Source organism: Engraulis encrasicolus, chromosome 5 (assembly GCF_034702125.1).
Source record: "Engraulis encrasicolus isolate BLACKSEA-1 chromosome 5, IST_EnEncr_1.0, whole genome shotgun sequence".
NCBI lineage: Eukaryota > Metazoa > Chordata > Actinopteri > Clupeiformes > Engraulidae > Engraulis > Engraulis encrasicolus.
The window spans coordinates 11,176,995-11,190,257 of record NC_085861.1 but is presented as its reverse complement, the minus strand read 5'-3'; the positions used below and the strand labels follow the sequence as shown (position 1 = coordinate 11,190,257).

Below are 13,263 nucleotides of genomic sequence, written 5' to 3'. Positions count from 1 at the left end.
AATACAGTAGCAATGCTGATCTAATGTTTATGTGGTATTCCTTTAAAAAATCAGTTAATCCCTAGCCTATTATTTTGGCATAGGATTATGGTTGGCATATGGTTAATGTGAGGGAAAATGGTTCTGGTTCTAAAAAAGGGGTTCCTCTGGACATTAGGATAAGCATATCTTTCAGAATGGTTCTAAAGGTCAGAGAACATTAGGCCTACATGTGCAGTTTGCTGCATGCATGAGATCAGCTGTGTTGTTTATGCCCATCAAAGCAACACTAATTTTACACTTTGGTTGGACGACAGATCAGAAGTGGAATTATCCGTCATATAGAAGAAAGATGTAACCTGCCCTTGCCATCCAGTCAGTTTACATTTCTCTCCACATTACCAGGGACGGATGATGATTTCATGGGCCCCTGGGTCAGAAAACAAGAAATGCTTTCTCCCCATGGAATTGCAAGTTTCTAAAAGGTTTGGGGTGTTTAGCAAAGATGTTAAAGAGCCTTTGTTGGCGGTGATTTGGAGGTTTATCCCTCAAAAAAAAAAAAGTAGTTAAAAGTTAGCCTGGCGACGCCATATGTACTCCACCCAAAGATTTTGGCTCCGCACATCGTCTGGCAAAAGCCTCGAGCTCGGTTTTCTCAGTGTTTAGCCAATCAGCAAACAGTTGAAAGTGGTGACGCAGAACTCACCCGCGAGGTCCCTTACTGATTGGTTAAGGTAACTATATTCACTAGAGATGTACAGGATCCAAGATCCGGTTCCGGATCCGGCAGGATAATAGGGTTTTTTAGACTATCCGGATCCGGTAGGATCTTAAGCAGTGGATCCGGTATCCGGCAGTTACCTAAAAATCAGGATCTGGGACATCTCTACTTTTTACGTAGCCTAGGCTTTTCAGTCAGTCTTTCACAACCCCAATCGCTGCATGGAATGAAAGCCCTTTGGAAACAGCCGTTGAAGGCAGTGTGGCAGTAAGCCAATGAGTCTTAAAAATAGTTTGCGCCAACGTGATAAAAAGGGCCCACATGTGCGAGTTGGCTATGTGTTTCAACCCTTTTGTAGGATCCGGTATCCAGTTCCGGATCCGGCAGGATCTTAAGCAGTGGATCCGGTATCCGGCAGGATCCTAAAAATCAGGATCTGGTGCATGTCTAATATTCACACTTTTGTTTTGTTATTTGTATGCTTTTGCAACGCTGTATCGTAACAGTCATGCTAATAAAGCAAAATATGGGTTTTCATTTGAATTCAGAACTCCAATGAATGTAAATGGCAGAGTAAGATCAGACCATCTCCCACCATCCACGGAGACGGATTCGCCTTGTCTTTTCCAGACTGATTGACGGAGTCAACAGTCGGCTTTTCACCCAGGCTAGTTAAAAGTGCAATTTTAACACAATATGAGAAGATAAATATAGACAAATAATGAATTGTTTTCAGGCTTGGGCTTAAGAGCCCGATTGGGCCTCTTGGGCCCCTGGGCCTGGGACCAGTAGGCCTGTTCAGTGATCCATCCTTGCACATTATATACATCTGGTTTGAGTCTTCTGGAAGATTTTTCTCGACCGGATGCACATTTCACAGAGTTCACCCCTTCCACCAGTAATCGTTTATCAATTTCCACCAGAGATCATTTATCAATTCGACCGTCCCCGATGCAATTGACTGTAAATTAGGAGGAAAACACGGGTATGGGAAAACCCAGTTAAGACAGGCCTTGGCCCTGCCGTGGCGCTAACGGTGGGACACTCGTCTGCTGTGTGGCCGACCCGGGTTCGATTCCTTTGCCGGCCCTTCCCCTTCTCGCTCTCCCAGCTCGATTTCTGTCTCTCCTCCATTGTCCTGTCCCCCAAAAATACTTAAATGTAAAAAAAGAAAGATGTGCCTGCTCTTCTTAAATTACACAGTGTGATTATATGAGTTGTCTACTGCACCTCACCTCCTGCACTCCCTGTTGGTCTCACCCACAGCTCTCACATAACCTGGCTCTCGCCAGCTGGTATGCTTGGCCTTCGTCTTCACGACCATCTGGGTATCCTCCACAACCAACACGTTTTTGAATGATGCTCCATATTAAAAAATCCTTGCATGTGATTGGATTAACAACCTGTCCTCATCTTTACCGACGTGCCACTTCAGCCACTCTCATTGAACTCACATTGACCTGTGACGCAGCTGAGAATGACAGGTGGAAGAAAATCCATGTTCTCCTATCCATGGAAAATCCCTCCTGGCAATCCTGGGTGGATCATTCGTTCAGGAATTATTCTGATTTTCACAGTCCTCAAATGGTTGCGTGAGGAAACCGGAAAGCCCTTGCATGTAGTTTGGTGAAATGCAGCCAGATGGCGTAAGTCAGTTTATGTGACGGAGGTCATCGTGCACCTGCTCGTCCCCCTCGGAGCACGAACGTGCGACCTCGTCAACTATAACGGTCTGGCAATGGGAGACACAGTACGATACCGCTGGACCAAGAGACCAGTCTCAGTCCAAAGGCATCGACACTGTATGAGGCTTTGGGAGGCAGGTTTACTAACGTTCCACACCAACTCTGCTAGTTAGCCTCCGTTACACTCTCCCACTTAAACCTTACTCCCATCCCGGGTCAGCGGCACCACTGTGACGGAGGTCATCTTGCACCTGCTCGTCCCCCTCGGGGCGCAAACGTGCGACCTCGTCAACTACAACGGTCCGGCAATGGGAGACACAGTACAATACCGCTGGACCAAGAGACCAGTCTCTCTTATGGGCACCGTCAGTCCAACGGCATCGACACTGTATGAGGCTTTGGGTTTACTAACATTCCACGCCAGCTCTGCTAGTTAGTCTCCGTTACATTTAGCTCTCACAGACTTGGACCGTTGCAGGAACAGATACAGATATGTCCTGACTTATGTGACTTATATGCCATTGTTTATGTACAAGGACTGCTGTATCTGGTTAAGATATGTGGGGTTGTGAGTGTAGACCTATTCTATTATGCCAAAGAGCCTGTAGCGGTGCAGCGGAGCAGCGGTGTAGCTGTGTAGCGGTTAGAGCCCCAGGTTGGTACCCCAGAAGGTCATTTTTTTAGTCCCAGTGGGTCAACTCGAACCCACTTTGCTGCATATGCTGTCAAAAGTGGGATGTTATGCTGTGAAGCCATTGGAGGCACACCCAGGGTGTTACGAGGGATGCCAGGATGGATAACCCTGGGATCCCAGCATGGATTGGAGGCATCTTGGAATGGGAGAAGTATGCTGGGGGTGGAGCCCTATCTCTGACATTTCACGAAAAAAATAAATTTAATATTTCGTGGTGCATTCACGTTATTGCCCGTTTTTCGTGGTTGGGCAACGAAACGCTGCCTATTCATTTGAATTGCCCGACTGCTGCTATGGTTATCCAAGCATCTGCAGGGGCGGGGAGTGGGTGCTGACAGAACACTGCTATTACACTCGGGACTCACTAATTCGATGCCCTTTCGGTACGTCTTACACCTTATGTCATACGACCCTAAACCTAAACCTAACCCTAACCTTAACCCTAAACCTAAACCTAACCTTAACCCTACTTAACCCTAAACCTAACCCTAACCCTAACCTTAACCCTAACCCTAAACCAGTGGCGTAACACAAACACTTGGGGCCCCCCTGCAAGATACTAGAGTGGGCCCCCCAACCACGCAACCCCCCCACCCCACCCTCCGGAACACCACAGACCCCCACCCACCCCCCACACACCACGGCCTCCTCCACTAACTTTTTCAAGTAGAGGTCCATTTTTTTCAGGGCAGAGTGTCCCAGTGCCCACTAGACTACATATTACCCATGTAGGGCTATATATTCTTTTATTATCATAATATAATGTAGGCCTAATAATATATATTAGGCTATATATTATAGGTCTATATGTATATAAAGGTCTATGTAGGCTATGTATAGGCCTAGACACACACACACACACACACACACACACACACACACACACACACACACACACACACACACACACACACACACACACACACACAAATAAAAAAAGACACAGGCCTATTCATATGAATATAAAAACCAACACTGCAATCCTAAATAGGCCTACATTGGCTAAATCAATCAATCAATAAATAGTAGGCTAGGCTATTAGTGAAGTTACTTTCTCACTCATCAAATCCATTCACCGTGTAGCAAACCTGAGTTCACACATTTTAATGCCTCTCCAACAGCTCTAAGTTTGCGTGACAGCTGTAAGTTTGCAATTTGTAATGCCTACTGACCGTAATTTCAAGACACTTTACTGATCTGCAAACGTGATGCGAGAGAACAGACTCTCCACACCGGCCGTGTTGCAAACACGGACAACTTTCCAGTATCAAGGAAAACGGTGAAAGGAGTGTGGGCTTTGGGACTCCAGGGAAAGTAGGCCTATAAGAGATAACGATTCAGTAGGTTAGAATTATTTTGAGTAACCTTTGAATCGCACGTTTATGAATAAACGTGAGGATATTACGAGGCAGAAGACGTCGCCGAATCAGCTGTGCAGCAACGCACCGGTTGGTAGTTTCTCTTTTTCTGAATACTGCAAAATGTGTTGCTGACTTGTTCTTGAGTCTCCACCCCATAAAAACCAGCGTGTGGTCTCATTAGGGCTAGGCTACGATGTTATGACAGAGCTGCGCTTGAGGGAAAAGACGCACGCTGTTCTCTGTATCTTAAATTGATAACTTGTGCAATCCCACCCTACGGCGCTCGTGGACAATTAGCGGAATTGAGCGTTTTTTTCGGAGGTTGTGTGCGCGGACCATCTATTTAACGGATTTTACTATTAAACTAAAAGTTAAATCACAGAGAACATGTCAGAGAGCGTTGATTCACACGCAGCGTCCATCAGCTCAGTGTTGACGACACAGATATGGCCCTGTGTCGCGTAAGGGAGGGCCCGCCTTAAATGTCTACTCCCTCCCAGCCAGGGGCCCCCACCCGAGCAGGGCCCCCCCGCACCGCGGGGGCTGCGGGGGTATACTTTACGGCCGTGCCCTAACCCTAAATTGCTTGTTTGAAATGTTTGATTACCATGTGACGGTACCGAAAGGGCGTCAAACTAGGCGGTCGCTAGGCAGCAGTCGGGCAATTCAAATGAATAGGCAGCGTTTCGTTGCCCAACCACGAAAAACGGGCAATAACGTGAATGCACCACGAAAATTAAAGCTATGTTTTTCGTCAATAGTTCACGAAATGAAAGAGATACGGTTGGAGCGTGGTATGTAATGGGGGACGCTTCTTTTCCACTGACGTTTTTCTGGCATTCCTACAGCCCGACACAGCCCGACTTGTGGCCACCATTTTTTGCTTATCAAATAGGCATGACACAGCTCAATGGTAAAACAAAGAGTGGTGGCCGAGTCCGAGGCCGAGTTGAGCAACAGGCCTACAAGAAAACCGGCAGTGGAAACGAGGCATTAAGGGCTCTGCATACTTCACGTGCGCATTTTGTCGCGTGTGGCGCGAGAACCATTAATGACGTCATCACTTGCGACAGACTATTCATACTTCAAAAGGCTTTCGCTCGCATTGTCGGAAGTGCCCTCTGCTGTTCATGAGAGAAACGGCAGTTTCTTTCGCAACTCGCAGCGTGAGTTCTACGGATGTATAAAATAGAAAGCCAAACACGGCTGCTGTAGGGCTACTGAACGTCTGACTTGTGACTTACCACATTGAAACATATATTTTTTGTTGTAGCCTACATTGCCAGATCATTCCAAGACCATGTGAGAGCATTGTTCTGGCGGCAGAATTTTTAAATATATCGCCGAACACAGCGTGCTTCTGAACAAAGTAAACAATTGTTTCACTGAACAACATTTAAGAGAGAAGATAAAATAACTCTCTATGACATTTTATTATCCTTAAAATGGTGCAGGATCCATTCTGTAGTAGCATACAGTAGTTGTAGCCTCTCTTCGCAACTCCTGCTTTGTCTGCCTACCTGCATGGTCGCTGGTGGCGCACGACATGTTACAAAAAATGTGGGGTGCACGACGTCGCGACACGGCATCTCGCGCCACGGCGTGTGACGTCATTTTGGGTCACGTGACGGCGCGAGTGAGGTCGCGAGTGAAGTATGAAGGAGACTTACACCAGTCACGCCAAGTATGAATCCCCCTTTAGAGTGTGAAGTATGGGGCTGCATCACAAAGGGGAAAGCAGTGTGATGGAGGGATAGGGTTGTGGCTCTGCTCTGACTAGTGCCAACAAGCCTGGCTTTTTGGTGTAGTGGTCAGAGCACCATGTTGGTACCCTGAAAAGTAAGGGCTTGAATCACAATGGGGCAGCTCTCCCCTTTGCTTTAAGCTTTTAGTGGACAGTGAGAGTTTTCACGGGAAATTAGTTGGAGAGAGAGAGATGAGGGAGGACCGGGAAATGACCTTCGGGTCAGAATTGAACTCTAACAGTCAGTGCACAGTCAGTGCGCAGTCGTTTGAGCCACAGCCAAGGCATCTTCTCCATTTTGCAACACTGCTTTCTGCTGTGAGGAACTTTCACCCCAGGCCTTGATGAGCGGCCATGGTAGAATTGTGTAACGGAAGCTATGTAGCCGAGTTGGCGTGGAACGTTAGTACATCTCCCTCCCGAAAGCCTCATACAGTGTCGATGCCGTTGGGCTGGGGGAGTGGTCCTTTAGTCCAGTGTTTCCCAACCAGGGGTACGTGTACCACTAGGGGTACGCGAGCACACTGCAGGGGGTAGCCTACTTGGAAAGATGTTATAACAGATGCATGAAGCAGTCACATCAGGACAGAGAAAGCGATATAAAACATGAATTAGGGGGTACTCGTGACACAACTAAGAGGTTTAGGGGGTCCGCGAGACAAAAAAGGTTGGGAAACACTGCTTTAGTCCAGCGGTATCGTACTGTGCCTCCCATTTCCGAACTGATGTAGTTGACGAGGTCACACGTTCATATCCCCGAGGGGGATGAACAGGTGCCGGAAGACCTCCGTCACAATTGCCTCACTATTTTAGTTGTGGCCCAGAATTTATCTAGGCGCGTGCCCCCTCGGCCTACTATTCAATCACAGTCAAACACTAAATCTGACAACGGTGACATCTGATGGAGTTGACAAAAGTAATTGATTTTTCAACAATTTTTTTGGGCAAATCAGTGACATGAATAGCACACACTTTTCTGCCATGAAAAAGTATTATTCGCTCCAACCTAGCCAGAGCCCCCACATAGGCCTAGCTTATTCCAATTTAGAATAGAATGCCTTTTCAGGATTCACATGCACAATTTGGTAACACATTCGAGATTGGAGATTGAAAGCAGTGGAACAGACTGCATAATGACTTCTTACACAATGAAATGTTGGCATGTTTGGGGAAAAGAACCATTACGCTGAATCCATAGGCTAAAGATGCACTGAGAGATTCTTAAGGCATACAATCAGACATTTGCTTTTGGACAAATTCAATAAGAAGTGAGATACTTGAGATATGCAATAGCACATTTGCTATTTGACAAAATCAATAAGAAGAGCCACTTTGTTGTGAACCATAGCAAGGTGGTTTGATGATGTCCTTACAAAGATGGCGTTTTCTTTCACCTACAGACAGACGTGTTGAGCCAATAGGCCTTGTAGCAACCCAATGTAAGTAGGCTGCCGGATGTGAGTGCCCGGATATCCGCCCGAGTATTTACGTCTATTTTACCTCAGCTACTCGCTTTCGGTCGTGTATTTACGACAGTTTAACCTCAGCTACTTGATTTCGGTCCGATTTGAGTCTGACTGAAGATGGAAGGGACATAGGTGCCGTGCGTAAAGAGCCCACCGCACATCGCCGTTTCGGCGACACCAGAAAGTTCCTTGATCTCCCTATCAAAAGAATAGGCTCGGTGACCAATAAATGATAATAAAATGACTAATAAAATGAACGTATAACTTAAAACCGAATTGATTTGGGTGTGAAAATTAAACCGTCTCAACCGGGCACCCAAAGGGAATCAATCAAAAGATAACGGCATCTCGTCGGCATTATTTTGTTTTTATTATCCAGGAGGACTGAGCTGAAAACTGCAGCAGTCACCTTGCACAGTTCTAGCTGCTCTGAAGCACGTGCGTGTCTACGCAAATCATCCTGCACATTCGCAATGTTAAATAAAAAGTTTTGCACAAGACTATAGTCTAAAATAGATGCACTGCCACAGACACTGGAATAGCCCGTTTCGGAAGGCATTAAAGTCACGAGTTTACCCAGTCTAAATGTAGCTAGCACTCGGGAAGTTTCTGAGTTTTACTCCTTACATTATGTTATTATTATTATGTTATTATTACATTGTGTAGTTATTATTTGGTGGTGCAAAAACAACACGCGAAACCATGTCGCATAGCATATTGTGCCATTATTATTGGTGATGCCGAAACAACAAAGCCAGATTGGTGACTAGAGCCTGCCTAGTACATTTAGACATAGCCTACTCATTTGATTGTGCCATGTACATTTAAAAGTGTCAGTGCAGAATGAAACTGGGCGCTGAATATAAATATTGGAGCCATTCTCCCTCCGTGTCTAGATAAAGTCAGAGGCGCGCGCGCACGCTCTTATTTCTGTATTATATGAAAATATCCTAAAACGGTCACAACATCAGAGGACCTTCGTGGTGGAGGATATTTGCGGCGTTACGAGACACTCTTAATATTATTGAAGGGACAGACCATGCTCGATACTTTACCCGGTCTAAATGTAGGCCTAGCACTCGAAAAGTTATGCCGCATATTGTGCAGATTATTTGGTGATGCCAACAACACGTGAAACTAGGCACATTGGAGACTAGAGCCTATAATTTAGACATAGCCTATTCATTTGATTGTGCTACGTAAACTTAAAAGTGTCAGTACAGAATCAAACGGGACGCTGAAATATTGGAGCCAGTAACTTCGTGTCCGGTGGATATTGTGCAGAGGTGTGTGCGCGCGCACAACTTATTTCTCTCCCATCTCTTTGCTCATCAAGCCTCCGATCTCCAAAAAGACAAGGACACTCAGGATAACTGTTTACAAGAGCTGTTTAAATAATGTGATGCACGTTCTTCATGACATTGCATGGTTTGGTCACCCTAAATTCAAAATGACTGCATTCGCACATATCGTTTAAACATCCATGGAATTGTCACTCTTAATGTGCAAGTATTGGATATGGAAAAAAGATCCTAAAACGGTCACACAACACCAGATGACCCGTGGTGGTGTGGTGGATATTTGCGGCGGATATTTGTTACGGTAGGCTACAATCATATTATAGAAGGGACAGTCAGGCGACACAGCGCGACTCACATAGGGTAGCTGTGGTACCGCAAAGCATTCCTGATGGTGGAAATGAATGCAAATGCATGCAAATACTCGGGCGGATATCCGGGCACTCACATCCGGCAGCCTACTTACATTGGGTTGCTACAGGTGGCCTACGTAATTTCCTGCCGTCAAACCTAGCCCAAACAGCTAGCGTTAGCTGAAGAAGATGGAGGGTGAAAATAACATCTCAGATCTTGATGCGCGCTTGCAGACACTCGAAAAACGTGTTTACGGCGAAAGAGGATGTAAACAGAACAAACAAGTCAAGGTAGGAATGTAGACCAGTTATGTGAATTCGTATTTTACGTCCCTAGCTGTCAAAATGACTGGCTCATCTATGTTAGCTACCTGATGCTAGCTGGTTCAAATTAAAATCATATTATGTGCATTAGGCGATTACAGCCGTAAACAAACTGCAGACATTTGTTTCCTTTTGGTATACTGGTTAATCTAGTCTTGTACATCGCTAGAATAGTCAGACTAGCATTCCTCGAAAGAAAATGCTGTCATTCTCTGCCGGGTGTGGCATCTTTCTGATGTGGTGTTTGTTGTCATTGCAGCATGCATCATGAACAAGAACTAGTCCAATGTACAATGTTACATTTCTTTCATTTAGTGTGTGGATTCAATGGTGAAAGTAAATGCTGCCCTGGCGAACACTGCGAACAAGAGGGAGCGTGTCAAGATTCTTCACAAGAAAAGTAAGTACTAGCCCTAATCAGACTGGATATATAATATATAATACATAGAATATCTGCTATAATTGCCTCTAGATGCATCTGTAACTTGTCGTTAATATTTCCCAATTCTTCTTTTTTCCAGTTGAAGATCTGGTGAAGTATTTGGACCCCCAGTTTACTGATTACATTGCTGTGCCAGATGCTATGAAACTGGAGTTCATTTTAGCAGGTATGCTACAATACATAACCTGGTTCAGTCATCATGCTGTACCGTGATGATGCACTGTGATTGCTGCATAGTGATGATGCACTGTGCAGTGTTTGGAACATAGCATGGAGCTTCAACCTGCAAAACATTTCCATGAGCTTTTAAAAAAAACTTCTGGATGTCAGTAAATTAAGGGTTTGTTGTTTTTTTTTTTTTAAATGGATGGGACACCCCAAGGACATATATAAACAACTTATAAAATATTTCCATCAGATTTTGCATCTGGAAGGTTAAGAATGCAAAACATAAGATGCAAGTTTACCTGCCACATTGTTCAGAAACAGCAGTTAAAATGAAAGCATTACTTCTTGGTTGACCATAACAATCTTTTCCTCTGTTTGCACCACAGAGGAGGATTTCTTGCGGTCCCAAGCATCCATGCTTGAGCAGGTACACAATCTTCAACCTTACATGGACAGCAACCACATCAAAGGTAAGATATCGGCAGCTTCAACAAACTGCTTAGCTGGTATGCATGATGCGTGAAAGTGATGAGTCCACTGCTCTAATTTTCGATGTTTGGTTGCTTGTTTTCTTTTCCAAATTGAAGATGTTCCTGAACTCACCACAAAACTACAGCGACTGTCACAAATCCACATTAAACAACAGGTGAGTATCATTCACATATCTTGACATATCCTTGGTCACTTTAATACTAACTGCACTGATGTAGGATTTATTGCTGTGGTATTGGTCTGCGTGATAAGACAGTCTAACATAAATCTCTCTCTCTCTCTCTCTCTCTCTCTCAGGACCAGAATGAGGAAGTGTCTGCGGAGGTGAAGCGGCTGTTTGAGGAGTACAACAAGATGGTATCCTTTCTGACTGTTTAGTTATTATTTTAACAGCAAATGGTTTGCTTCCGGTCGATTTGTGCAATACATTTTTTATTTCCTGTCGCTCTTGGAAAAATACAAATGTACACATACAAATGCTGTCAGTAGGTTGATTGTCAGTAGGTTCTTTGGCTGCAGAACTTACTGTGCTTTAGTCAGACTTGTAAATATTACTTTATTACCTATTAAATATTCATGAAAAGATCACATTTGGGAATGGACAGCATAGTTTCAATAAGCTGCATTGTTGTAATGCCTACTGTGGCCACTGTCCTACATACTCCACCTTTCAATTGCCAATTTTAGCACAAACAGGGGTCCTTCCTCACGACCCTTGACAGTAAAACAGAAGTGCAACTCGCTGTACCTCCTCTGGCACATTGTTATAGTCATTGAAAAGTTAATTACAATGGTACTACACTACTACGACCAGACACAGGGCCTTTAGTGATGCACTATGACTTGATCATTGCCATTCTGGTAATAGCAAATGTATAGCTGTGTGTCTTAACGGGTTAAAAAGATTCCATCCCACTGTGCTCAGAATGAAGGAGTCTTGTGAGGAGCACATAAACACAAGATATATTCACTACACAGCACAGTATTGTAGAGAATGTGCCCTAAAGGCATAGGGGCTGCTTTGAACAAGTTGGAAATCATACTTTTTTTTCAGAAAAGGGCCAACATGAATAACTGTTTCTTTTACCTACTGGGGGATAACAAACCAATGCCCCCACTCTTATGTTAAAAATGTCACCCAACAAGGACGTGTGAGTGATGACTAACCATTCTTAAGGCCCTTGACCAAAGAATCGCATAGGAGAGAAAGATACTTCATGCTCATTCTTTTCCGGTATCCATGTGATGTTGGGTGAACGCCCCTTTAGGAGACCTTCGGTTAGGAGAGTTCCCTTAGCGCTGCAGAGGGCGATAGTGCACTTCTTGTGCAAACACCACAAAAAGAGAATAAGGAGGTACAACGCAACCTTAGGAGACTGAATTAGAGCACACTCATTTGCATTGGCTGGGCAGAGTTTGAGATATCTTTCTCTCCTATACGGTTCTTTGCCCTTGACTAACATGATGCAATATGCACATCACAAGAGCGCTGCATCATTTACAGTATGCATTCTTCTATTTGTTCTTGGGAGACTACAGTAATGAAACTTTTTTTAAAAGGGCATTTTCATTTGGACAATGGACTTGGTTATAGAGGAGTTATTATTGAGCACAATAAATATACAGTATATTTAGTTCTTGTTCTTTCTGTTGTAGAATTTATGTAGCCAAAGTGGTGATGCAATAGCAGTCCTTAACCCCTGGCACAGATGTTCCTTCTCTCCAAACAGTTTGCCCAGTGGGACGAGACCCTCAGGAAACTGGAAGGACCCAAACCAGGGCCGAAAATCGAGTAGAACCCGAGTGCTCCGTAACCATGTTGTATTTAAAGATGCATTCAAGTAGTTTCACATTTAACTTAATTTGGTCTGTTGCACCCTATAGTTAATGCTCTATAGTTTTGTAATGGACCTTTTATACTAAGCAAACACTATGCGTTTGTGTCTAAGAACAGGCTGAACTCTTCTTTTGTGCTCTTGAAGGAAATGTACTTACGTTTACTCGCTTACTCTTGTTCATTTCCACTGTTTTAATTGTGCTTTGATTGGGAGTAGATGAGATGTTCAAAAGGAGGAAAGGCACCAGGTGTGTGTGTGTGTGTGTGTGTGTGTGTGTGTGTGTGTGTGTGTGTGTGTGTGTGTGTGTGTGTGTGTGTGTGTGTGTGTGTGTGTGTGTGTGTGTGTGTGTGTGTGTGTGTGTGTGTGTTTTGGTGGGGATGCCACGTTAACAAGTATATTTCCTCTTGAACATTCCACACAGAGAGGCTCAACATGGATTTCTTAGATTTGCTCAAAAGCACTTTGTCTTTTTTTGGAGCAAATTCCCTGTTTAACTGCAAAAATGTCCTTATGTCCTTGATGAATGCCTTCGCCTCCAGCTTAACTTCTTTCTGGTGTAGTCAAATGCCAATGAATAAAAGATTAAAATGATTTTGTCCCATGTGCTTCCTTGCAAGTTTAAAGGTACAATGAAAATACAGAATGAAATTGCATTTATGCCTAACAGCCTAACCCATACAGTGGGGCAGCCACAAACC

The 13,263-nt window shown here is 44.3% G+C and overlaps 1 protein-coding gene across 1 annotated transcript; it reads left to right on the top strand.

Annotated features, from left to right (window-relative positions):
- The first annotated feature begins 9,440 nt into the window (after positions 1-9,440).
- Positions 9,441-13,156, top strand: dctn3 (dynactin 3 (p22)). Its single transcript, XM_063197994.1, has 7 exons — positions 9,441-9,592; positions 9,941-10,025; positions 10,147-10,233; positions 10,622-10,705; positions 10,823-10,881; positions 11,025-11,084; positions 12,437-13,156. Exons 1-7 carry the CDS (start codon positions 9,491-9,493, stop codon positions 12,521-12,523), a joined length of 564 nt encoding a protein of 187 aa, XP_063054064.1. The 5' UTR covers positions 9,441-9,490; the 3' UTR covers positions 12,524-13,156.
- Positions 13,157-13,263: the final 107 nt, after the last annotated feature.